Consider the following 25,633-nt stretch of genomic DNA (forward strand, 5'->3'; position numbering starts at 1 on the left):
ACAAGTCGAAAGGCCCTTGCAGGACTCTCGCATCGCACATCCATCGTGAGTGGCAGCCCCGCGCGGAGCCCGCTAGGAGCCCACACCCAGCATGCGCTCACCCAACACACACGCGCTCGCAAGCACTCGCCACCCGCCGCACGCATTGCCACCTATCGCTCCACCGGCCGCCTGGTCGGCCGCCGCCACACTCGCAGACGCCCAAACAGCCACTGCGCAGTTGCCTGCACGCCAACGCCATCCATGCGGTAGAGCCATCTACGTACCAATCAGCCTCCTCTATGTGTGGCACAGGAGACAGCAGCAATGGCGATCCGATCAATCGTGCTCCTCGCGACTACTCTCGCGGCCAACGCCTTGCCCGTCCACTCACCGTCGCCTTCTTCGCTGCTCAACACTTCCAGCGCAGCAGGTTGTCCTGTTGGAGCGCCCGTCGTGGTGAAGAACGAGTGCGGCAGGCCAATGTTCGTGCGTGGAATACAAGCTCAAGGCAATCTTGCTTGCAACCTGCCAGACGCACCAAACAACTGCCAAAAAGTTGATGCAAAAGGGCAGCTGGTCTTAAAAGGTAATGAAGGCTGGCACTCGGCTGTTGATGCAAAAGGGAAGGCAATTGCTGCTACGGCACTCGGCTTCAGTTATGCAAACGAAAAAGGCACAGCACCAGATCTGCTGACTGTACCAGGGGATAGTTTTTTCGTACAGCGTTTGGAGTTTCAGACTTGCGATTTGGGCTCGGCCAACTTCGACAGCCAGACCAGTTTCTCGTTTCCCATTTCCTTTGCATTCAAGAAGGACGGCACCTTCGCACAGCAGTGCCCTAAGGCAAATGGTAACGTACAGGGAACGCAGTCCAATGCGGGACATCCCGACAAGTGCGCCTTCGATACTAACAAGTGTCCTGAGAAGCCGCTCGCCTACAAGGTGAAGCTTGCTCCCGGTCAGGACGCACCATACTGGTGCATAAGCCCGGATCGCTTTCGGAACGCCATTTCTGAACAAATGGACAATCCAAAGGCGGAGGAATGCGCTAAAGATCCAAAACAATTCGGTTGGACATCCCATGGAGAGATTGGCGCCAATCACTCATTTTGCGAGTCGCAGGAGCCTGCAATGAAACTTGCGTATAAACAAGTTGATCCAGGACTGAAGCGCGGGGTCATATTGTATGACGAGAATGACCATGAGATCCAATGTGATGACCAGACATGCGAGTACTTTGCAACAGCGAGCGGCGCGAAGGAGTACCAGCGTGCTGTCAACCAGGCGTGCCAAAATCAGCCTCCAACGCAGGTCTTGCAAGGCTCAGTTACTTCCGGTCTCAAGTTGGGATCTGATGTACCGTGCCCTGGCGGAGGTGATACAACCCCCAATTGTGTGGACAAGCGCGGTTATCGGACGGCGGCTGCAAATTACTTGGACCACGCCGTCACCTACGAGGCTGATGGCAGGGGAATGTGGTCGGGTTTGGGTGTCTCCAAGCGGGGATTGATGATGGCGGGCACGGTTGGAATCGAGTGCGGCCCTAGCGAATTTGACGCGATCGAAGTCACGCTGTGCGCTGCTTGAGATAAGTGTAAGAGGTGTGCATGTGCAGGGTGCGTGAGTCAGTGGGGTGATAACGCACCTTGTCTAGGTTGCATGTACACGCTGAGTAGCGAGTAGTCTAGAGAGTGAGAGACTGTTCATTGCTTCGCCTTCGGCGTCTGTCTAGTAAGTGATAGCCGTGTCCAATGAGGGATGGAGTGTGTACTGTGTTCATTACTGTGTAAAATTCTGTCCGGCTGTCGTCCAGGCGGGACGACCCCCTCACAGCCAGAGAGCCTCACTGCCCAACGCCCAAATCAGTGCATGCCGTCCGCCACGTGGGCTGCCATCGGCATACTCAAACACAAGCTTGCCGAACGCGGAACGGCGGGAGGTCACACGACCGAGAAGAAATCTCGGGCCCTGTAGGCTCCATACGCGATACGGGATTATGACGAGGGCTGCGCGTGGAGCCGTGTGTGTGGAGGCGGGGGGCGCGGGCTGTCAAGGCTCGGTCCCCAGCCCCCCCTAGGCGCATTTTGTTTCTTTCCCGACGGGATGAATAATGCACCATCTATCCTAATGAGACGACTCCTCCTGCTGCTCCGAGTGCGCAGCCAGTGGGGGCTTGGACCTAAAAGGCTTATTATCACCACCGAGGGCCACCTTCTCGACGACCGACACGGCGAGAATTTTACAACAAAGCTCCCACTCTCCACACTCTGACACTCACTACGACACACTACGGCTCTACGCCGCTGACACGCCCGCCTTGGCCTCTGGCTCTGCGCCGGTCGCCGCGGCGACGACCTGCACATCGCTGCAGCTCGCCCACACCTGTGTGTGCCAGCGCGCCACGTCACGATCGGCGCGAGCGGGCAACTTGTGGCATGAGGGGGGGGGGGGGGGGTTTGGGGGGGGAGGGGGGTCGGCCTCTCGCCTGGTCCGACTCCTCGCAGTCCCACCGCCACTGCAGCACGTACCGCCCGGGCGACAGCGACGCGGGGAGGGCGACGCGGTCGACGACCTCGACGTTGGGCAGCAGAGGACCGCCGTTCGACCAGCCGGAGCAGCGGCACTCGCCCTGCGCGGCGCCGCCCGTCGAGTACCCGCGGACGCACGCGGCGCTCTCGTCGCAGACGGGGCGGAACGTCGGCCCCTCGCGCTCCCACAGGCCCGACGGGATCGGGTTCTTCCGCCACGAGGACCCGGCGGGCACCGTACCCGTCGACACCTGCGCAGACAGCCAGGAGCAGAGTCAGCGTAGCAATCGGAGCCAGGAAAGGGCGCGTCGGGAGAGGAGCACAGTCGAAACGGCTTGCCGGCGGCAGCGAGGGCGGCAGCAGCGGTGGCGGCTCGCGACGCGGCACCTGCCAGCCGCGAGCCGCGCTGTCGAACCGCATGTCGGCCGCCCTGTCGCCGTCCCACCGCAGCGCAGACGGCCCGTCAAACGCGAGCGGCAGCTTGCGGAAGGTGTCCTCGGTGAGAGGCGCGTCGGCGGGCGCCAGCCGGTACGCGTAGCCCCCGCCGTGGTTGGCCATGACTGTCCACCCCACCTCGGGGGAGTCGCCGGCGCGCCACACCTACAGCGCGGGCACGAGCCGGCGGCGGTGAGGACAGCGCCCGGTGGTTCAAGGCCAGACCTTGCCAGAGAGCGTGCAGCGTCTTCTTCCGAGCCTCGCGCGGGGCGGAGGGCCACGCACGCGAGGGGGCGAACTCTATCTCCAGCTCTCTAGGGCGCCAGACCGCCGCAGGCGGGCCGCGCGGCAAGGCGCTGCCCGCGTCGCCCTGCCGCATCACGCTGCTGTTTTGGAACTGCGCGCCCGCGCCTCCGACCCCCTGGCCCGGGAAGCGGCCGCCCGCCATGCCGCAGGCGTCGATGACAGGCGCCGCTCCGGGCGCCCTCCAGGGCGAGTAGTAGTAGACGTCATCCTTGGAGCCGCACGCCGCCTGCGTGTTGGCCGTCCGCAGACGCGGGTCGCACACCGTCGGCGCCGTCTTTGGATCGGCGCAGTTTGGCGCGATGGCGAGCGACTTGGCGGTCGTCTGGTTGAGGGCGAGCGCGCCGGGCGGCGGAGAGAAGGGATCTTCGATCGAGAGGTTGCGCGCGCGCAGCGCAGCCGCGCTCATGCCCTTAAAGAGGAAGCGCTGGCTGCCGTGCCCGACGTGGTTCGAGGAGCCGTCGCAGCGCGCGCAGCCGACGGTGCATCCGTTCGAGAACCAGTAGCACGCTTGGCCGTTGGACGCGGTGAGGGCGCCCTTGACGCCGCTACGCGCGGCAATGGGGCACGAGCCCTGGCAGTCATGGCCGTGTTCGCAGAAGCTGATGGAGCAGTTTGCGCCGCTGTGACTCTTGTCGCACGGGTACGCCCATGAGGTCCACGGCGCGAGGCTGCCGTCGGCGGCGTTGCGCGGACGCGGGAAGGAGAGGGCGGCGTGCCCGCTCGCACCCGACGCGAGGAGGAGCGTAGCAAGCGCTAGTTGTCGCATGATTGGCCCGAACCTTGTGCAGACGTTTTTCTTTGTGCTTGCCTGCCGTGCAGGTTTTCTTTTCTGCCTGCTCACGGCCCCATGCGCTCCTCGCAGCTCGCCGGCACCGTCCTCCGCGGCCTGTGGCGGCTGGGCCTGCCCTGCATCCGCGCGCACGCCGTCGAGGTGCTCGCGACGCCCGCTGAACTCCACGGCGCGATGGTTGCCGGCGCCACACGAGCCGAGCGCCGTCTTGCGCTCGCTTCGCTCTACATCGGGTGCGCACAGCTCACTGGCCCTAGCGGCCGTCTCTCCGCTGCACTGCGCGCTGCGGACGCCGGCTGGTTCGACGCTCCGGCCACTCGACCGTCGCCGAGAACTTCGACGAGTTACCCGCTCCGCTCCCCGGCTCTGCAGGTCGGGTGAGCGTGAGCGCGAGCTCGTCGAGGCCATGGCGGCGGGCGCACGCTCCACACGGCGGCAGACGCACCTCGTGCTTGATCGGTGGCGGGCGTCGCGCGCGCTCGAGGCGCGCCGGCAGGCGGGCGCTCCGGCCTCCTCGCTCGAGATCCTCGCGCCGCTGCTCGATGCGCCGCGAGTTCGAGTGTCCCTGGTCTCCGCACCGAGGCCATGGGCGGCGGCGGCGGCCGCCGCCGCCGCCGTCAAACCTGGCGAGGTGTCCTCGGGCGCTTCCGCGGTGGTGGCACTCTTGCAGGAGGTGGTTGGAGTGCAGCACATCAAAGGCGCGGTCTTTGACGACGACGTCCTGCTGACCGGCGCCAACGTCTCGGCCGACTACTTCTCGGCGCGGCAGGACCGCTGCATACTCCTCCGAGGCTGCGCGCCGCTGGCCGACCTCTTCTCCGAGCTCCTCGTCGCTCTCGCCGCCGCCGCCGGCACCGATGTCACAAGCCCACGCTCCTCGTCGCAGTCGCCGCCGCCGCCGCCGCTGTCGCCGTCGCCGCTGTCGCCGCTGTCGCCGTCGCCGTTACCGCCGCTGTCGCCGTCGCCGCCGCCGCCGCCGCCGCCGGCGGCGGCGGCGGCGGCGACCGAGCACAGCAGAGAGGGGCGGGCGGCGGAGGGTTTGGTTGCCGCCGTCTGCCGCATCTTTGCACGGGCTCGCGAGAGGGCGGGGCCGCCGCCAGAAGGGCCTGCGAGCGCGGGAGGGGTGTGGGTTCTGCCGGCGGCACAGATTGGCGCCTGCGTCTCTGCGACGCGGGGGCGAGGCTGCGGCGCGAGCTCGTCAACGGACGGACTGATCCACAGGCGCTTGCGGCCACGATGTCGAAGGCGAGGCGGTGCGGTTGCTACTGAGGCTTGCTCGTGAGGAGGCGACACCTCGGCTGCACCTCGGCTGCACCTCGGCTGCACTTCGGCTGCACCTCGGCTGTACCTCGGCTACCTCTCGGCCAACTCTCGGCTGATCGAGGGTGCGGAGTCGCGGCTGCCTCCAGGAGCCGCCCAGGAGCCTTCCGAGAACTTTTCATAGGGTGCGCGGCTGCTGCTGAGCTCGCCCTACCTCAACCTGCCGCCCGAGCACACAGCTGCGCTGCTCGGGTCGGCGGCGGCGGCGCCGCTGCCGCCGCCGCTCCACCCGCCGCTCCTTCTCACTGCGGCGCCGGCGGCGCACGGTTTCTCCAGTGCCCGGTGAGGGACAGTCCGGAGACATTGCGTCCTCTCTCCACCCATGCTTGACACGCCCAGCCACGCCCAGCCACGGTCAGCCGCACCCCGCCACGCCCAGCCACGCCCAGCCACGGTCAGCCGCACCCCGCCACGCCCACGCCCACGCGCACGCCATGCGCACGCCACGCCGCGCATGTCCAGAGGCGCGCGCGGGCTGCTCCCCGCCATGTACGCGGCGCTGGAGGCGAGCCTCGTCCGCCACGCGCGTTCGGTGGCCGACGCTGCGGCCGCGGGCGACCGCGATGGCGCTGCCGCCGCCGCCACCGCACCGCTGCTGCGATTGCGTCACTACCGCCGGCCTGGGTGGACCTATCACGCCAAGGGCCTCTGGCTGTGGCCCGCCGCGGCAGCCGAGGTGGTGGGCGGCGGCGTCAGGCGTCCGCAGGCCGGGGAGGGCGAGGCGCTGGCGGGCGGGGCGGGGGCGCAGGGCGACGCGGCTTGTTTTGATGCGTCGGGACCTGTCGCGACGCTCGTTGGCTCGTCCAACTTTGGGGAGCGCTCGGCGCGGCGTGACCTCGAGCTGTCTTGCGTCATCGTCGCCACTGACCCTGGAGTGCGAAGGCGCGCCACACGACGAGATCCAGCCGAGATCCACACGAGATCTATCCACTCGATGGCCTACGACAGGACTACGTTACGGCATTGGCCCTTCACCCCCAACCTTCCCCACCTACGGCGGCCGTAGGCTTCTTCACGATGAGGCGAGCGCGCTTCTCGCGCATAGCGAGCCGGCGGCGGAGGGGGGAGGAGCCGCGCCGCCCGGTTTGCTCGCCCGAGCGGCCGCGTGGATCACATGCAGAGCGCTGTGACACACTCTGTAACGTGTAAGCTGTGATCGAAGCTGTCCATACTGGTGTACTACTTGGTGCCCGAATTAGATTTTTGAGGCATGAGGGGCCCGCTGGCTCCTGGCACCGGCGCTGGGGGTCGCTGACGCTCGCGCGGGGTCGGAGAACTAGCATGGAAATTCCTATTAAACACACAACCCTCGCGCGCTCTCACGCGCACACGCGACACCTCTACCCCCCCTGCGCGCCCTCTGGCCGCGCCTGGGGAATGGGCAAAAAAATGGTAAATGCTGAAGCAGTGCGGGGCACGTGCCGCGCCTCGTGCCGCCTCCATGCAGGCGACGCGCGCGGCCTCTTGGACAATATACTCCGGCTCTGCGGGCAGGGCGCAGCTCGTCGTTGCCCATGCTTTGAATTGCCCCCCAGGAAGCGAGAAGTTGCACTAATGCAGCTCTATCTCGCCAAATCCAAGCGTCTTCTTTCTGCCCGGGAGAACGACAGTAACGTAGCTGTGCCTGAGCGCGTGCGGCCAGAGGGGGGGGGGGGGGACCTTAGCTAGCAGCGCCGCACACCACCATTCAAATGGGATTGATCGAGTGTGGTGTGCGGCGTGGCAGGATCTGCAGACGCACGTGGGTGCTGCGGCGGCGCACTGCGCGGTCACTGGCCCCCGCTTGATGACTGACCAAGCGAACGGTCCTCCACACTTCACCGCCTTGTCGCCAGCTGTCGCGCCGACCCAAATCTCGAAGCCCTTAAGGTACTTCTTGACCTTGGAGGCTTTGTTCTTGGTGTCGGGGGTCACAGTCACAGCGCTGATGGGTGTTGAGCTGGCCTGGCGTTAGGAGAGCGCGTGCTTAGCAGGGTTCTGCGGCGTTCGGTTGTGGCACTTTCCAACGCGTGCAAAGGGAGAGAGGGCGGAGGCGGCAAGCGAGTTGTGTGCTCGGAGCCTTGGCGGAGAACCACGGGCTGGTCTTCTTCCCCTTGCTCTTGCCAAAGGTGCGGCTATTGCCGTCGGCAGCCTTGGCCATGAACTACGAGGCACGTAGAGCGGTAAGAGCACGTACGGCGTGGAAGTGTGCGTGTGGGGGGGGTGGAGAGCACCTGATTGGCAAAGTTGTTGCTGTGGCCCGAGGACATCCTCGCACTGCCCCAAAGCAGCGGCAGCGATGGCGTCGGCGGCGATGGCGTCGGCGGCGGTGGCGTCGGCGGCGGTGGCAGCGGCGGCGGTGGCGGTGATGGCGACGGTGGAAGTGGCGGTGATGGCGACGGTGGAAGTGGCGGCGGCGGCGGTGGCGGCGGCGGCGGTGGCGGAGGCGAGGGCGGGGGTGGAGATGGGGCCGGCAGAGATGGCGGCGGCGGCGATGGAGGAGGAGATGGCGGCGGCGGCGATGGCGGCGGCGGCGATGGCGGCGGCGGAGAGGGAGGTGGTGGCGGAGACGGAGGCGGCGGTGGCGGAGACGGAGGTGGCGGTGGCGGAGGTGGGGATGGGGAGGGAGGCGGCGGAAACGGAGGGGGCGGCGAGGGGGAGCTCGGGACAAGGTCAAGATCGTACGAGTATGGATCGTCAGGCGCATCGCCGTCGTAAGAGTATGGTTCCGGCGATGGGCTCGGGACAGGGTCGAGCGGATCGTTCGGACCGGGAGAGGGCTCCGGCGAGGGCGCAGGTGAGGGCACAGGCGAGGGCTCTGGGAGTGGAGAGGGAATGGGATCCGGAAGGGGCGAGGGAAAGGGAACGGGGGACGGCTCTGGGGAGGGAGAAGGCGACGGCTCCGGCGACTCGTCGTAATATGGCGGAGAGGGAGGTGACTCGGCGTCGTACGAGTCTACGAAGGGGCCGCGGGCCGGTGAGAATACTGATGTTCCCATCGGACGGCCGACAGAGCTGCTGGCGATGCTCTCGTGTTTGCGGTGATATGCGGTGGCGTTATCTTCTAGGCCGCAGAAGTGGGAGGGGGTGGGGCAAATGGGTTGCGCACATGGCTCGGCATAGGACGACCCATCGTACGAGTAGTTTGTCGTCTCGGCTGCCAGCTCTACCCGCAGCCGGCGGCTGAGGCCGACCGGCAGCGCAATCGCGGATGAAGCCAGCAGCATCAGCAGCGTGCCAACAGTGAGGGGCGAGAGGCTCGACGCGACACACCGGGACGCGCTCGCTTATTTGTCCGTTTCAGGCAGCCGGGTTTCAATAGCAAAGCGTAGTAGCTCGCCTTTTGTCGTCGGTACGGGCCGGGTTTGAACGCCCAGACCTCTTTCTATTTTGAGTTGCACGAGAGAGTAGACGGAGCTGATTGACATTCCACAGGCAACCGCGAAGCAAGCAGGCTGCGCGACACAAGACAGACAGACAGACAAACAGGCAGGCTTGGGCGTGTCTGTTATCATGCGCCACGTCCGGTGTGGGTCTCGCAGACTCGTATGCCGAGTGTCCTGAGCAGCGCAGGTCTCTCCTCCGGGCCGTCAGCGTCGCGCCCATTCCCGGTCCCGTGGCCGGCACTTCGGGAGCGACTTCCCGCCGCGTCGCTGCGTGCGCCGGAGCTCGAGATCAAGGTGGGCCGGCTGCAGGAGGTGCGCTCGCGGCTCGAGCTCATCGAGGCGCTCCCGGGCGGAGAGTGCGGCTGCGTCTCGTGTTCCCCCGTCGAGATCCACCTACCTCGCCCTCGCCCTCACGTCTCCCTCCTTGTCTCACAAACATAGAGCACTTCTTCGAGCACTTGGAGCACTTGGAGTGCAGTCATCAACCGACAGAAAGAAAGAAAGAAGACAAGTGCTCCAAGACAGACAAACCCAAACGAGGGATGGGGGAGGAGGACAGGTCATCAACCGCACATCCAGGGCCGGGCACTTGGAGCACTTGGAGTGCAGTCGGAACCGCACATCCAGGGCCGGGGAGCTGAGAAGCGCACCCAGCGGGCCGGATGATTGGCATCGGGCTACGGGGCTAGAGAGCCCTGACCCCTAGGGGGGGTGCGAGTTCGCAGGGCCATAACACGGGTCTCCGAGGGTTAGTTCTGCTCTCCGGGTTTCCCCCAGCGGCGGAATTTTTCCCTCGCGCTGTGGGTCCCCCTAGCTGCGGCACTTGGAGCACTTGGAGTGCAGTCATTAACCGCACATCCAGGGCCAGGGAGCTCAGAAGCGCACCCAGCGGGCCGGATGATCGGGATCGGGTTGCGGGCAAGAGAGCCCTAGCCCCGGGGGTGCGCGTTCGCAGGGAAAGGGCCGTAAAGTAAACACGGGTCCCCGAGGGTTAGCTCTGCGCTCCGGGTTTTCCCCTACCTAGCAGCGGATCGCCCCCTCTACTCGGGGCTAGTAGACACCAGACACTATCACGACAACACACACATTCCTCACTGACATCACCGCTCGGAACCCCCCGTTCCGCGCACGGCACTTTTTGTCCTCGAGTACTTTTTTCAAAAGTACCCCCCCTTCCCAACCCGCTCGCTGTGCGCTGCGGCCCGGCTCTCATGCAGTGGAGCTACTCGCGCATTGCGTACGTGAGCATCCTCTTCTTCGTCGCCGGCGTCGCAGAAATCGGCGGCGGATGGCTTGTCTGGCAGGCCGTGCGCGAGCAGAAGCCGCGGTGGTGGGCGGTCGCTGGCGGTGCGGTGCTGGTGCTGTATGGGTTTGTGCCGACATTGCAGCCGCTGAACGATTTCGGAAGACTGTACGCCGTGTACGGCGGCGTCTTCATCGGCATGTCTTTCGTGTGGGGGTACCTCTTCGACGGGATTGTGCCCGACACCGGCGATTGGGTCATTCGTGCAAGGGGAATGGTGCCGTCGGCGCATCTTGTGGTGGCGTGCGCTCTCCTTGCGAGCGCGAATGCGTTTGGTCCCATTCCAGCGGCTGTGGACGGGCCAATGCGACCCGAGATCATCAGTAGCAATGGAGTGCTCAAGGCGGAGCTGCACCTTGGTTTGGTCGCATACCAAACGCATACCCTGACACAGCGCCTTGTGGGCTACAATGGGATCGTGGGTGGTCCTACGCTGCGCGTGAAGCCTGGCGATACCTTGCGACTCACAGTGATCAACGAGCTGCCTGCGGAGGCATGCTCGACCTTTCATCTCGCAGCGCTGTGGAACAAAAACCACGCGCCGTACCATACGTCCCTCCATGTGCATGGCCTGCACGTGTCCAATGGTCAGAACGACATCATCAACATCAACATCGCACCAGGCGGCCGCCACATCTACACTATCGACATTCCCAGCGATCATCAGGGCGGAACCCATTGGTATCACCCACACCCACATGGTGCAACATCCCTGCAGGCGGGTGGCGGGGCGCTGGGCTTCATCATTGTGGATGACCTGCCCGGCGACCTGCCTGCTGAGGTCGCCCTGCTGCCTGAGATTCCAATTGCTATCCAGTTCATCAATTTGACTTACCTGCAAACAGACTACAGCGCAACCTACGTGGAAAACTGCAAGGCCCTCTGTGAGCCCAAGGAGAAGCGTGGGCAGTGCGAAGAGGTCGTCTTTGGAAACGGACCGACAGCGGGCAGCTACAGCAACGACCTGACTAAGCTCGCCCCCGATGGGATGGAGTACGAGCACCTGCTGCTAAACGGAGTCGAGCAGCCCACCTTCAACATTGCTGCGGGACAGTGGTACCGCATGCGCCTCCTCTTTGTGCCAACACGCAGCCGGACCCTCGAGCCACAGCTGAGCGGCTGCGACTGGCAGCTTATTTCCAAAGATGGCAAGTACATCGAGGACGCACCGCGCGCCGTGCACTCCGGCTATATGTACTCCGGCAGCCGCGCCGATCTCCTCGTCCGCTGCCGCGAGGCGGGCTCGTACAGCTTTGTATCGTACAGCGAGTCGTCCACGTCGTCTCACTGGGAGGCGGGCGCCACACAGAAGCCGCCATCGCTCGCGCGGACGGGTGCGGATGCCATGGCGACCTTTATCGTGCACCCTTCGCCGCGGGCAGCAGCCAGGGATGTCGCGCCATTCACAGCACGCCGGCCGTGCTATTTGGCCGACCTGACCGACGCCAGGCCGGACCACACCACTTACCTCCTCCAGTCTGGCAAAGTGCCGCCAGAGTACGAGGGCAGGGAGCAGTGGGCGCCAGATCGGCCAGGCTGCTGCACAAACATCTCATACTACGCGATCAACGACGACCCTTTCTCAATCAGCTTCCTCGGCCCCGGCCCCAACGAGTACCTCGACCACATTCCGATTGGCTCGGTGTGGGAGGTCGACTATCTGGTGCCGCAAGTCCATCCGCTGCACATGCATGTCAACGCTTTTCAGATCATCGAGCTGCCGCCGATGGACACGCACTCGGACTACTTCCGCGTAGGGGACTACCACGACATTCTCCAGGTCCCCATCGCCGTCGCGTCGTGGGGCAAGGCGGTCCTCCGCTCGAACCTGGATCGCTTTACAGGCGAGATGCTCATCCACTGCCACTACCGCCACTCAGACCGCGGCATGGCCCTAGTCGTCAATGTTGTCGGCGACGAGGGCAGCATCAACAGTGTTCTGCCTGAATGCCGCGCCTGAGCAACGTGCATAAGGCCAGCCTCCTCCCTCCCTTCGCAGATAAAAATCCTGCGTGTGCCGCTCCTGCGCCTGTGTGCACATCCTGCCTTGATGTGCACGTCTACAACGCGTCTACCGGCCCGGGGGGTACCTGGACCAGGCCCCGGGGGATAAACACAACCCCCTTTTTGTTGCAGCTATAGAATGGTGAAATTTCTTGGAATCGAAGTGTATGGATTTTCCGAGAACCAGGAAATCTCGGCTTAATTCCCTTGAGGCAGGGGCCAGGGCGACGCAAGCGAGGGGGGCGTGGGTGGGACTGTGAGGCGGTGGTATTGTGCGGCGGCAGGCGGGACCTGCAAGAAGCGGTCACGGATGGAGGGGCAGCGTCGTGGCGCTGCTCGGCGTGGCGCTCGTGCTCTTCTGGCCACGCGAGGGCGCTGAGCAGGTAGTCGAGCCGCTCTTGTAGACTTGCGTCAGCGCGCGTGTACATTTATAAGATTCAGCAAGTTTTAAGGGACGGGGTGTCGTGTACGTGAGATCACCGGCCAACAGGCTTAATTGAGAAAACGTGCACCGCGGGGACACGCCCCCCCTCTGCGGACCCCTCTCTACGTCCACCATGAAAAAGATAGTGGGACCAGAGGCAGAGTATGTGAGTCCTGCTGAGTGTGGATCTACTCTCACTTTGGCTGCTGTCCTCCTCTTGTAGTGTCATAAGTCCAGTGTGGCTGGTGTGTCAGAGCCCGACCAGCTCACCCCGACAGCACCACCGACAGCACCACCGACAGCACCCGACAGCACCGGCCCCACGCCTGACAGCAGCAGCAGCCTGACAGCTCTGATAGCTCCGACAGCGTCCGACAGCCACACCCGACAGCTCCGACAGCACCCGACAGCACGGGAGGACCTAGCGATGTCAGACAAGCACTGGCAGCACTGGCAGCACCTGACAGCACCCGCACACAGGGATTTTAAGGAGAGGCGTGTGGTGCTCCGTCGCCCACCCTCGGGCGTCTGCCTCTTCCTATCTCTTCGCAGTCTTTCGCCAATAGGCCAATTATCGCAGCGACCTTCATGCCGCCTCGCGGTCTTCCCACTCACGTCGTTCTCTCTCCTGCCACCTGCCGCTTCATCCTCTGACTCATCGCTCTCCTCGGCCTCGTTCTGTCTGCGACGCCGCCTGCCGATGCCTTGCTGCTCTCGCGGCTTCTCTCGCCTCTCGGCGTAACTCCGCTCGTGCTTGAATTGTGAGACTTCTTTTCGCAAGGCACGGGACTGGTGTTAGTGCCAGTGCGCGCCACAGTCCCGTGCCTAGTGTTGTGAGAGGGGCACTTGGAGCCTTGGCGTGGAATTCCGCTCTTCGTGCCAGTGCGCGCCAGTCCCGCGTGCCCCATGTCCATGTTGTTGTGCGAGGGAATGACTAATAAAATTTAAAATGTTTTTCGCGTGTTAGTGCCAGTGCGCGCCAGTCCCGTGCCCAGTAAATAAAAGAAAGAAAGAAAACAGAGAACCCAAGGGAGGGAGGGATGGGAGGACGGCACGCCCCCACCACACAGGGATTTTAAGGAGAGGAGTGTGGTGCGCTAGCCGTCGCCCCCCCTTGGGCGAAAAAGAAAGAAAGCACACAACCCAGACGAGGGATGGGGGGAGGACAGGGTCCCTACCTGCACGAGCAGGATTTTGGAAGGACGATCAGGGACACAGGGGAACGGGAGTGGGGAGCGCATCGCGACACGGAGGGGGGCTGGGCAGGGTTCACCCACACGACAGGGTCCCAGGGATTCCCCTCTCGTATAGGACAAGTTGCACCCGGCGGCACGGGGGCAGGCGCGGGCCTCCTACTGGTTGACCGCTACAACCAGGTAGGTAGGTAGGTAGAAAGGTGAAGAACAGCCAGGCTCGGACTGGACACCAACGCGGTATGGGTGGACGCAAGACAGATGATGACGACACGCACGAGCGACACACAGACACAAACAAGCTCACAAGACACACAGCCAGCTGGCTGCCACACACCCTGAGTTGGCGTACACATAACTCAGGGCCACATTCCTCCTGTCGCCCCCCCCAGCACTCCAAGGTGCCAAGAGAAACAAACAAGGGCACAACATCACAACAGACGACAGGAGGTAATATGCGAGGCTAGAGCAGGCTTGCTCCACCTCTAGCAATCTCGCCGGCCGGCGAGGCACGGACGAGACCGTGTGTGGGGTTAGTGAGGTGTCTATGGTCGCCCTCCTCACGGGCTAGCCGCCAGCGGCCAGCCCTATCTCGCACTCACTGGCGGTGACAATTCAATGTGTGAGTGTTAGCGAACAGAGGCACGTGTGCTAATTCTAGGCCATACTCGAGCGCTCGCGCACGACGAATTCTTTTGGAGCATTCTGTCTGCAGCCGGCGCCGCCCTCTACTCGAGTAGCCATTCAGCCGCCTCATTCAGCCGCCTCCGCGCGCGCAGCCAGAGTTTTAGAGCCCGAAAATGGCCAGCGGCGCGCGGCCAGCCTTGCCGGGCGGTCACGACCTTGGCGAACAGCTGTACTTTACGGGCTCGAACAAGTCGTTTGAGAGTGGCGATAAGCTCGTGCACGGCCAGCAGGGCGAGGTCGTCGGCCCTGCGACCGGCGAGCACCACGGCAACGGCCTGCAGATGCTGTTTCCGGGGAACAAAGGCTCCATAAACTGCTATCTGTACCAGTTCAGCGTCGAAAAGCCGCCGCCTCTGCCGGGCGGTCACGAGCTTGGCGACCAGCTGTACTTCACGGGCTCGAACCAGACGTTTGAGAATGGCGAGACGCTCGTGCACGGCCAGCAGGGCGAGGTCGTCGGCCCTGCGACCGGCGTGCACCAAGGCAACGGCCTGAAAGTGCTGTTTCCAGGGAACAAAGGCTCCATAAACTGCCGTCTGCTCAGGCTCAGCGTCGAAAAGCCGCCGCCTCTGCCGGGCGGTCACGAGCTTGGCGAACAGCTGTACTTTACAGGCCCGAACTATTCATTTGAGAATGGCGATAAGCTCGTGCACGGCCAGCAGGGCGAGGTCGTCGGCCCTGCGACCGGCGAGCACCACGGCAACGGCCTGCAGATGCTGTTTCCAGGGAACAAAGGCTCCATAAACTGCCGTCTGCTCAGGCTCAGCGTCGAAAAGCCGCCGCCTCTGCCGGGCGGTCACGAGGCCGGCGACCAGCTGTACTACACGGGCCCGAACAAGTCGTTTGAGAATGGCGACAAACTTACGCACGGCCAGCAGGGCGAGGTCGTCGGCCCCGCGACCGAGGGCACACACCAAGGCAACGGCCTGAAGATGCTCTTTCCGGGGAACAAAGGCCACGTAGACTGCTCTCTGACCAAGCTCGTTCGCGAGAAGCCGCCACCTTTGCCGGGCGGTCACGACCTTGGCGACCAGCTGTACTACACGGGCTCGAACCAGACGTTTAAGAGTGGCGATGAGCTCGTGCACGGCCAGCAGGGCGAGGTCGTCGGCCCCGTGACCGTGGGCACACACCAAGGCAACGGCCTGCAGATGCTGTTTCCGGGGAACAAAGGCCACGTAAACTGCTCTCTGCTCACGCTCAGCCGCGAGCAGCCGCCGCCTCTGCCGGGCGGTCACGACCTTGGCGAACAGCTGTACTTTACGGGCCCGAACGAGTCGTTTGAGAGTGGCGATAAGGTCGTGCACGGCCAGCAGGGCGAGGTCGTCGGCCCTGCGACCGGCGAGCACTACGGCAACGGCTTGAAGTTGCGGTTTCCGGGGAACAAAGGCTCCATAAACTGCTATCTGTACCAGTTCAGCGTCGAAAAGCCGCCGCCTCTGCCGGGCGGTCACGAGCTTGGCGAACAGCTGTACTTTACGGGCCCGAACTATTCATTTGAGAATGGCGATAAGGTCGTGCACGGCCAGCAGGGCGAGGTCGTCGGCCCTGCGACCGGCGTGCACCAAGGCAACGGCCTGAAGCTGCTCTTCCCAGGGAATAAAGGCCCCATAAACTGCCGTCTGCTCAGGCTCAGCGTCGAAAAGCCGCCGCCTCTGCCGGGCGGTCACGAGGCCGGCGACCAGCTGTACTACACGGGCCCGAACAAGTCGTTTAAGAATGGCGACAAACTTACGCACGGCCAGCAGGGCGAGGTCGTCGGCCCCGCGACCGAGGGCACACACCAAGGCAACGGCCTGACGATGCTCTTCCCAGGGAACAAAGGCTCCATAAGCTGCTATCTGCCCCGGCTCAGCGTCGAGCAGCCGCCGCCTCTGCCGGGTGGTCACGACCTTGGCGACCAGCTGTACTACACGGGCTCGAACAAGTCGTTTGAGAATGGCGATAAGCTCGTGCACGGCCAGTCGGGCGAGGTCGTCGGCCCCGCGACCGACTTTCACCAAGGCAACGGCCTGAAGATGCGGTTTCCAGGAAACAAAAGCTGGGTAGACTGCAGACTCGCCTTGCTGTCCCACGAGCTGAGCCTGCCCGGTGGCTTCAGAGTGGGAGAGGAGCTCTACTTTATTGGCGGAGGGTTCGTCGACGAGCAGGGGGACAAGGCCGTGTTTGGCTGCCGAGGATCGGTCACCGGCCCCGCCCGCAACGGCGACGCTGACGCTGTTTCCATGTCTTTCTCCGGCAACCGAGGGGACGTGCACTGCCGGGCCGAAGAGCTCAGCCGCGAGCCGGCGCCCTCGCTTCCTGGCGGCTTCATTCTCGGCGAGCATCTCTACTTCACCGGAGAAGACCAGATCGTCGGGCGCGGCATCCTCGTGCGCGGCTCGCGTGGTGAGGTGGTGGGCCTGGGTTTGGAGCCGGACAGCCTCGCGATGCGCTTTTCGAACAAGGTCTTGTTTTCCGGTAACCAGCCGGTCAACATCGCCTCCCTGAGCCGCGACGATCCGTGCGCCGTGTCGTCCGTGCCCGAGAATGTATTGCGAGCGCGCCGAGCGCTCGCCGCGCGCAGGGAGGAGCAGGAGCGGGCTGCGGCAGCGGCGGCGTCGCAGACGGCAGAGGACATTGCAGCGGAGGCGGAGCGGCGGCAGCAGCTGGCGGCGGAGCTCCTGGAGGAGGAAGCTGCGGCCAGGGCTCCGCCTCCACTTCAGGAGGCGGGACGGAGGAGGAGGAGGAAGAAGAAGCAGAGCGGCTTTCGCGGGTCGAGGAGCAGCGCAACCGAAGGAGCAGAGGGATCGGCCGACTGCGGCGACTCCACCTCTAGGGCGGCGCCAGCGCGCGAGTCGGCTTCAGGGAGCGACGAGGAGCGCGTGACGCCAGCCGAGGAGGCGCGACGGGCGGAGGAGTCGGAGCGGGCGGCGCAGCGAGAGCGGCAGGCGAGGCTGCTCGAGGCAGCGCGGCGGGAGAGGGAGGAGCGTTTGGAGAGGGAGGCTAGGGCCGAGGCCGCGGCCGCGGCTGCGGCGGAGAGCGAGGCTCGCGGCAGGCGACAGCAGGCGGCGCGAGCGGCGGAGGAGGAGCGGAAGCGAGCAGCGCGGGCGGCGCTGGTGGACGAGATGGAGGCGCAGGCGCGGCAGGAGGAGGCGGCGCGGGCCGCGGCACCGCTGAGGACGTCACAGGCTGAGCAGTCCAGCACGCGGTCGGCGATCGAGCAGGCGCTCTCCCAGGCTAGGTCCGACGCGCTGGCGGCGAGGGCTCGCGAGGCGACGGCGGGGTCAGAGGCGGAACGGGCGGGCTCAGAGGCGGAACAGGCGAGGTTAGAGGCGCAACAGGCGAGGTTGCAGCTTTTGGCGGCGAGGGCGAGGGAGGAGGAGGCGAGGGGGCGAGAGGGGGAAGCAAGGGGGCGGGAGGAGGCGGCGAGGGCAGAGGCGGAGGCGGCGACGGCACGCGAGGAGGCGCTCACCATGCGACTCGCGGCGCTAGAGCTAGGCCCACCGGCCGCCCCGCCACCGACAACCGCAAACAACGCTGTGGGAGGAGGCGTCGGAGGCATCTTCCACGGCGCTACGCTGCCGCAGAAGGTCTCGCGGATCTGTGCGCATTTGGGGCTGGACGCGCGCTCCTCGCTCTCTGCGGCGGTGGCGGCGGCGAACGAGAGCACAGGGGTCGCCGCTGAGGGAGGGCTTCTGCAGCAGGTGGACCGGCTGATCGCGCTGCTATTTGGGGGGCCGCAGGGGGGCGCTCAGGAGGAGGTAAGGTAAGGTCTCTAAGAAAGCCGTACGGCTCTAAGGTAAACTTCTCCACACACACAAGGTGGTGGGGGGCGAAGGGTCAGGCGAAGGGGGGGCGCGGCCCTCGCGTCTCGGAGAGGAGTGCAGGAGTCAAGAACCGACGTCCAAAACGGTAAACGCAAGGAAGAATCGGAGCTATGACGAAGAACGACCGGGAGCGGGACGCCGCACGCCGGCCTCGCTAATGAAATTTACGTGTAGGCGTAGAAAGAAAGAAAGAAAGAAAGAAAACACACAACCCAAGGGAGGGATGGGAGAACGGCACGCCGCCACCACACAGGGATTTTAAGGAGAGGAGTGTGATGCGCTAGCCGTCGCCCACCCTGGGGAGTCTGCCTCTTCGTATCTCTTTTCGCAGTCTCTCGCCGCTTCTCGCTGCAACCTTCATGCCACCTCGCGGCCGTCCCACTCTCGTCGGTCTCTCCCTTGTCACTTCCTCCTCTGTCGCGTCGTTCTCTTCTGCCTCGTCCTGCGACGCCGCCGCCTGCCGGTCCCTTGTTCTCGCGGCTTCTTTCGCCTTGCGCAACTCCGTCCTCCTTGCGGCGTATCCTGGCCCCTCGAGTCTATCGAGCTCCCCTCGCGCAAGGACCACATTTCTGACTCCCACTCCGATCATTTGTCTACAGGTCATGTTGTTGCTCAGGTCCACTCTCTCTTCGAACACTCGTGCCTCTACGGATGATGCCGGCGCTGGAGTCCCCTTCGGATGCATCGTGACATCTGACAACTGAATTTCCACTGGTTCGTCCTCCTCTGAGTCATCTTCCCCGTCCTCCTTCCGCTCGGCTCTTCGCTCGGTACGTTCGGTGTGGCTCACCCTCCATGCCGTGAACAGGCGCTTTATCCACCCTATATTCTTCTCTCGTTCCTCTGCCCGTGCCTTGGTCTTGTCGTTGTTTCGCACCCATGTCTGTATGGCAATCGAGGCTGCCTTCCCCACTACCTGTAGTTCACTCGTCACCTCTCCCGCGAGCTCCCTTCTCTTTCTTTCGGGTATGGAGTCCGTGAGTGCGGGTAGCGTGCAGGCAATCACGGGTGCTATTTTGTCGTACTCCTCTTCGGCGAGCGCCCCAAATCTAGACCCTTTCGCCTTTAAGGAGGCTGCCCTCGCTCGTCTCAGGAATGTGGCGGTGTCTTTTGAGTCCGGCGCCTCCCGTTCAATTCTTGCTGTCGCCCTCGCTGTGTGTTTGTCGAGCTTCCGCATGAAGTGACGCGCCTCTTCCTTATTTCCAGCGCAGCTGCCGCTCAGTATATGCGCCAACGACGCCTGTGGTGGCTCACTGTCTTCTTGTTTCCAGTCGTCCCAGTCTTTCAGTTCCCCGCGTCTCCTCCTTGCCTCGCGCGCCTCTTTTGCGACCTCATCCCTAGCCGCTTTGCACGCTCTGCATCCCCAGAACGCACTTCTCGTGGCGGGGCCCCTCATTCCCCGTTTCTTTTCCCCCTCTAGAATACGTGGTGTGCCCCATGTGGCACCCCGACCTGTTGTCTCACCCTGGCCCCCAAGATCGTTTTGGTCGTCACATTGTGATCCCCGACGTCGTCAAATGTCGCCCGCCTGTCCTTCCCCCCGTTCTCGTCTGGTAATCTCATCTTATTATCCCATCGATGCTTGAGGCTGGCTACTGCCACTTCGCTCCACAACCGTCCCGCCACCCCTGCCGTGTGCGACCCCGGCCTCACTGTCTTTCGATATTGCTCGCACACCCACTCGTGCGCGCTCTTACACATGTGTCCGTACGTCCGTCGGTCCACTATCTCCCTCTTCTACGTGTAGGCGTGCGATGTCCTGATCGCTGGCAAAAATTCTTTTTTCGCAAGCCCACAGCGACGAGGCTCCCGCTGGCGCCGCCCGTCTCGCTGCAACCGAGCAAGATCTGCCCACCCATCCCGCCTTTGCCACGATGCTGCGGAAGCAGGCGCGGATGCGGCGCGAGTACATGCAGAAGCGGGCGGCGGACGCAAAGGAAGCGTCGACCGCCGACCGCAAGCGCAAGCTGCGCACTGCCGTCGATGAAGGCCGTACGGTGCCGACAGAATTGCGCGGCGAGGCGGACGCGCTGCTCGCCGAGATGGAGCTGAACGGCGCGCCGGGGCCAAGCTCCTCCACCCCCGACCTCGACTCCGAGTACGCGAGCGCGGGCGTCGCCGACCCGCGGATCCTGCTCACGACCTCGCACGACCCCAGCTCGCGGCTGGTGCAGTTTCTCAAGGAGATGAAGCTGGTCTTCCCAAACACGTCGCGGATGAACCGCGGCGGCCACACCGTCAAGCAGATCGTCGAGACCTGCCGCGCCGACGGCTTCACCGACTTGGTCGTGCTGCAAGAGCACCGTGGCGTGCCCGACGGGTGAGAGTGCCGCCTCTCCCGGACGCCTCGGCCGCAGCCTCCTCCGCGCGACGGCCGCTGCCGCTGCGCCCCCAAACCCGCTGTCCAGCACTCCCCCTCCTGGCTCCCACGCGTCTGGATGCCGCTCGCCCCTGCGCCCCTGCGCCACTGCTGCCCTCCCCCGTCCCTGCGCCTTCCACTGCTGCCGTCCCCCGTCGCCGCCCCTCACGCTCACCGCCCACACCCCTCCGGTCGGGCAGGCTCGTCGTGTCGCACATGCCCCACGGGCCCACCGCCTACTTCGGCCTCGCCAACGTCACCATGCGCCACGACATCGAGGGCGCGACAAACATGTCCGAGGTGCCCTCTCCCTCTCTCCTCTCTCCCCCCTTTTTCCTCCTCCTCTTCCTTTTTTTCCTTTCCCTGGCTGGGTGGGTGGGTCCCCCCCCCCCTTCCCCCCCCCCCCCCCCCCCCTCCCCACCTTCTGAACCCTCCCCTAAGCCCTCCCCAAGCCTCCCCAAGCCCTCTCGGAGCCTTCTCGGAACCGCCTCGCAGGCGTACCCGCACCTTGTGATCGACAACCTGACGAGCAAGGTTGGCGCGCGGGTGGCGACGATCCTGAAGCGCGCCGCGCCGCCGCTCGAGAAGAGCGCCGAAGAGACCCCCCCGCGAGGACCCGAACCCTCGCCCACGAGCGCAGGCACCTCTTCCCGGTGCCCAAGCCCGACTCCAAGCGCGTCGTCTCGCTTGTCAACCGCGCCGACCTGCTCTCCTTCCGCCACCACGTGTACGCAAAGGAGAAGGCGGACGTCCACCTGTACGAGGCGCCAGCGTCCCGCCGAGATTGCGCCGAGATTGCATCACGGGTCGCCGAGGAGGCCGGCCCGCCACTCCGACCAGCCGCCGGCCGGCTCGCGGTGATCAGCCTGCACGCCCGCCGCACCGCGCCGCACCGCCCGCGATCGTGCGCATTTGTGTCGCTTTCCGCCCGCCCGCGTGCGGTTCGTCGCGCCGCGCCGCGACGCCCTCGTGGCCTCAGCAATCGGCCTCACCGGACCTCAGGTTGGGCCGCGGTTCGACTTGCGGCTCTACCAGATCAAGCTCGGCACCATCGACCAGGAGGAGGTGGAGAACGAGTGGGTCTTGCGGCCGTACATGAACACGGCGAGCAAGAGGAGGGCGCTCTGAGGGACAAAATCCGGTTGTCGCTCGCGGCGGGCGGAGCGCGGAGTGTGGAGTTGCGGCACACACAGGCGATTTTTGGGCTGGGAGCTTATTTACAAATTCCCGTGTGTACGGGGTGTGGAGGGTGAGTTGAACAAGGGGTTGTGCGCCGGGCCCTCCTGCTCGGCTCCAGCCCCTGTTGATAGGTCCAGGTGATAGTCCTGGATGGGCAATGCATACGCCTCACACTGGGCCTTAGAGATCGCCCGACCGCGTCCCGGTGCTCTCTGCCGTCGGATTTGTGACTCCGCCGCACCGCGCTGCGGCCGGGGGCCGCCCCCTCCGGAGGCCGAGGATGGCCGTGACGGACCGGGACGAGCTCTGGGAGGTTCAGTGTCAGTGTATATATTGTAGAGACCAACCATGTCCACAATATCTCTCAGTCTAGCTAAGCCTGGGAAGGCGATGCCGGGGCCGTACAGCAGCTTGATGCAACATGCATGCCACCGAAGGGGCGCTGTCGAGGTTCGCCGAGCGCGGCGAAATCCGGGGACACCGTCACCGACGAGCGCGTTTGAGTATTCACTCCGGACAAAGACGGCCGCACGCACACGAGCTGCGGTCGTGCGGCCGTCATAGCGGCGAGGCGCGGGACCGTCTGTGGCGAAGTGGGTCGCGAGGCCTTTGACGAGCGGGGTGCCGACGTGGCGGCGAGGCATGCGGCGACCGGGGCGACGACGGTGATGCACGCGGCGGGGGCGGGGGCCGCCGACGCAGTCGACTTCCTGCTGAACCACGCGAAGGCGCGCGGCCTCTCCCGCCTCGTCGACGCCGGAACGAGCAAGCTCGGCATCACTCCCCTCGACCGCGCCGTCCGCTGCGGCCATGCGGACGTTGTGAGGCTGCTGCTCCGCCACGACGCGAGCGTCGCGGTGGCACGCTCCTCGGGCTGCACGCCGCTGCACGCCGCCGCGGAGATGGGGCGGTGCGAGTGCACGGCCGCTGCTCCAGGCCGGCGCGGATGTGGATGCGGCGAACCACGACGGCGCGACGCCGCTGCATCTGTGCGCGAGCGGCTTCACGCTCTTTGGCTCGCAGGCGGGCAAGGCCGACGTGGCGAGGCTGCTGCTCGGCCATGGTGCGAGGCGGGACGTCCGCAACCGAGACGGGCGCACCGCACTCGACGTCGCCGCCGCCGAAGCCAACGCCGCTGTGGCCGCGCTGCTGGAGGGGGAGGGTGTGGATAGGTTGAGATTCGCCAAGTTTACAACTCAAGTCTTCCGGAGAGCATTTTTCCAAAAGCCCCAACGGTCCCGAGTTCGCCGTCGAAGGGGCAAGGGACGTGTCCAACGATCGCCGGACGCCGCGCCACGAAGCACCCTCACCGATTGCGGCGAGGCGGCGCGTTCTGCTGCAAAGCTGGCTCCGCTCTGTGCGTGGCGATGCAGGGGGGGGGGCCTGCGCACGTTCCGAGGAACAGGAGGCTCTCCCCCTCCCCCGGCCCGAGCAGCTACGCATGTGGAAGGCAGCCACCGCCGCCGCCGCCGCCCGCACCGCCGCCCGCGCAACGCCGCCGCCCCCCAACGGAATCCCGCCCCCAACGGAACACCCGATGTGTGAGTCGGAGTGAGTGAGTATTCACACACACACAATCACACAATCACACAGACACAGACACAGACACACACACACAGACACACACGATGATTAATAATTAATAACGGCGTCTCTGTCGGCACTAGGGGGGGTACTACGCGAGTACGCCGACATGCCACTCTTGCTCGCCGCCGCCGCCTCGCCGAGCGCGTCTGGCGAAGCTGGCACTGTGTGCGCCGACATTGTCGGCCCGCTGCAGGCGCAAGTCGCGGCGCAGGCGCGCCAGATTGCGGCGCTGGAGAACAAGCTTGCCGAGGGTGCTGCGCACAGACGAGCCCTCCCAGACTGGTACACCTACCTCTACGAGTATGACACGCCGCCGCCGCCTCCACCGTCGTCCCGGCCGAATCCCCGCGCGGCGCCGCCGTTGCCGCCTCCGCCGCCGCCCGTCCCCCTGGCCGGCTCTCCCCCACCTCCGCCTCCGTGTTGCGCGTGCTCGGGGCCGCCGCCGCCATCGCCGCCGCCATCGCCGCCGCCATCGCCGCCGCCATCGCCGCCGCCATCGCCGCCGCCATCGCCGCCGCCATCGCCGCCGCCGTCCCCTGCGCCGCCATCGCCACCGGCGGCGAGCCCGCCCTCGTGCGCTGAGGTGCCCAACTTCACTCCGTGTGACCCCTGCCAGTCGGACGCGCCCCTCGTTGCGCCGCCGGGCGCGGCCGCCTCTTTCGTGGTTCGGCAACACGTGAACATCTGCGGCGCCACGCGGGGCTCTTTCAGATACCACGTGTGCGTGGACGGAGAGTGCGTCCCCTTTGATAACTACGCGTGCCCGATTGTCGGCCAGTACAAAACCACGGACATCATGGAGTTCCCCGACATTGGGACACCCATGCCGGGCCCGTGCAACGGCAAGGTGTGCACGGCGTGCGAATGGTGCCACGACGTGAGCAGGTGCACGCCCTTGGGTGAACCCCCTTAGCGGCCGGGTGCGAGACCCTGGCTCGGCGCCCGTCGATAGAGATACCCTTTTTAGGAATGAGTTCACAGAAATGTAATGAAAGCGTCGAAAATGTCGCACAAAAAGCGCCTCGAGTTTTTGTTGCAGCGGTTCCCCACAGCCGGCGCGCGCTGCCAGGACGCACCGCTCGCGTGTCGCGTGTCGGCGGCATTCCCTCCCTGGCATCCAGTGAGTGCCGCGAATCGACCAGACTAGGATCGACGCAGCGCTTGCTGTGGGGCTGCAACAAACTAGCCCAGGCAAAATACGTGCTTTCTGTGGCCGCACTGCTGGGGGGAGGGTGTGGATAGGTTGGGAGGCGCCTCTTTTACAACTCAAGTCTCAAGTCCTCTGGAGAGCATTTTCCAAAAAGGGTCATAGAGCAGACATCATCCTGGGGAGATTGGGCGACAACCCGACGGGCAGACCCCGCCCCGCTCGCAGGGCGTGCACCACACAGCACACAGGCATATAAAAGAAAGAAAGAAAGAAAACGTACAACCCAAGGGAGGGATGGGAGGACGGCACGCCGCCACCACACAGGTTTTGTTGCGCTTACCTGTGTTGGCTGCCGTGCCCGGCCCAGGCCGACCATCAAAACGCCCTGCTATTTTCTTTCGTGAAAAGGTATCTTTTTTTTGTTGGGGGGGACGGACGACGACCAGCAGCGATGTGGGGCACTTCTTCCTCTGCCCGTGCCTTGGTCTTGTCGTTGTCTCGCACCCATGTCTGTATGGCAATCGAGGCTGCCTTCCCGGCGAAGCACCATCAAGCTGCTGTACGGCCGCGGTATCGCCTCCCCTGGCTTAGCTAGACTGAGATATATTGTGCACAAGGTTGGCCTCTACAATATATACACTGACACTCTACCTCCCAGAGCTCGTCCCGGTCCGCCACGGCCATCCTTGGCCTCCGGAGGGCCCCCGGCCGCGGCGCGGTGCGGAGGCGTCACAAATCCGACCACAGAGCACCGGGACGCGGTCGGGCGATCTGAGGTCCAACTAGGCGTATGCATTGCCCATCCATGGCTATCACCTGGACCCATCAACAGGCGCCTGCGGCGCCGTGGTCACGAGGTGTTGTTCACACCTGGGCAAGCATTCATGCAGCACAGTAACGAAGGGAACACTTGACGGTCGCGGCCTTCCGACTCGCGCCTCCGCCTCACTGGCACTATTGTAGCCCTGGCCGGTGCGCGTGTGAAGTTTAAGTTCCGGAGTAAAAATTCGAACGCGTTCTCCCACGGTGACAAAAAATGTCCACCTCAGAGGCACCTCCGGAGGCAGGCCGCCGCACGCCGGCGACACAGCTCCAGCTGTCGAACTGACCCGCAGCTCCTCTCAGAGCGGGAACTGTGACAAAAGTTGACTGAGGCGGTTGTCAGGAACCATCATACGGATCACATGGTGGCTCTCTCATGACGGGAGACCG

The 25,633-nt window shown here is 64.7% G+C and overlaps 7 protein-coding genes across 7 annotated transcripts; 6 read left to right on the forward strand and 1 right to left on the reverse strand.

The window, feature by feature from the left end:
- Positions 1-325: 325 nt before the first annotated feature.
- On the forward strand, positions 326-1,792 carry EMIHUDRAFT_359469 (hypothetical protein). Its single transcript, XM_005758876.1, has one exon. It carries the CDS (start codon positions 1,114-1,116, stop codon positions 1,567-1,569), a length of 456 nt encoding a protein of 151 aa, XP_005758933.1. The 5' UTR covers positions 326-1,113; the 3' UTR covers positions 1,570-1,792.
- Positions 1,793-2,155: 363 nt separating this feature from the next.
- On the reverse strand, positions 2,156-4,034 carry EMIHUDRAFT_438669 (hypothetical protein). The gene is made up of 4 exons (XM_005758877.1): positions 3,274-4,034; positions 2,898-3,110; positions 2,468-2,761; positions 2,156-2,364 (listed from the first exon to the last, which is right to left on the reverse strand). Exons 1-4 carry the CDS (start codon positions 4,015-4,017, stop codon positions 2,278-2,280), a joined length of 1,338 nt encoding a protein of 445 aa, XP_005758934.1. The 5' UTR covers positions 4,018-4,034; the 3' UTR covers positions 2,156-2,277.
- A 64-nt stretch (positions 4,035-4,098) lies between these two features.
- EMIHUDRAFT_218955 (CDP-diacylglycerol-glycerol-3-phosphate 3-phosphatidyltransferas-like protein) lies at positions 4,099-5,310 on the forward strand (the record flags this gene model as incomplete). The annotated part of the gene is made up of 4 exons (XM_005758878.1): positions 4,099-4,274; positions 4,414-4,594; positions 4,712-4,900; positions 5,263-5,310. 4 exons carry the CDS (start codon positions 4,099-4,101, stop codon positions 5,308-5,310), a joined length of 594 nt encoding a protein of 197 aa, XP_005758935.1.
- A 4,627-nt stretch (positions 5,311-9,937) lies between these two features.
- On the forward strand, positions 9,938-10,228 carry EMIHUDRAFT_68676 (hypothetical protein; the record flags this gene model as incomplete). The annotated part of the gene is made up of 1 exon (XM_005758879.1): positions 9,938-10,228. A coding segment is annotated over one exon (291 nt), but the record flags the coding sequence as incomplete, so codon positions are not given.
- A 4,222-nt stretch (positions 10,229-14,450) lies between these two features.
- On the forward strand, positions 14,451-17,155 carry EMIHUDRAFT_218958 (hypothetical protein; the record flags this gene model as incomplete). The annotated part of the gene is made up of 2 exons (XM_005758880.1): positions 14,451-16,868; positions 17,024-17,155. 2 exons carry the CDS (start codon positions 14,451-14,453, stop codon positions 17,153-17,155), a joined length of 2,550 nt encoding a protein of 849 aa, XP_005758937.1.
- A 2,865-nt stretch (positions 17,156-20,020) lies between these two features.
- EMIHUDRAFT_68649 (hypothetical protein) lies at positions 20,021-21,633 on the forward strand (the record flags this gene model as incomplete). Its single annotated transcript, XM_005758881.1, has 5 exons — positions 20,021-20,466; positions 20,706-20,805; positions 21,001-21,051; positions 21,141-21,254; positions 21,508-21,633. The coding sequence occupies 5 exons, from the start codon at positions 20,021-20,023 to the stop codon at positions 21,631-21,633; spliced, it is 837 nt and encodes a 278-aa protein (XP_005758938.1).
- Positions 21,634-22,109: 476 nt separating this feature from the next.
- EMIHUDRAFT_218961 (hypothetical protein) lies at positions 22,110-24,260 on the forward strand (the record flags this gene model as incomplete). Its single annotated transcript, XM_005758882.1, has 8 exons — positions 22,110-22,134; positions 22,249-22,349; positions 22,413-22,541; positions 22,621-22,856; positions 22,941-23,041; positions 23,352-23,571; positions 23,983-24,156; positions 24,239-24,260. 8 exons carry the CDS (start codon positions 22,110-22,112, stop codon positions 24,258-24,260), a joined length of 1,008 nt encoding a protein of 335 aa, XP_005758939.1.
- Between the last annotated feature and the right edge of the window lie 1,373 nt (positions 24,261-25,633).

The sequence above is a fragment of the Emiliania huxleyi genome (genome assembly GCF_000372725.1).
Source record: "Emiliania huxleyi CCMP1516 unplaced genomic scaffold EMIHUscaffold_83, whole genome shotgun sequence".
Taxonomy (NCBI): Eukaryota; Haptophyta; order Isochrysidales; family Noelaerhabdaceae; genus Emiliania; species Emiliania huxleyi.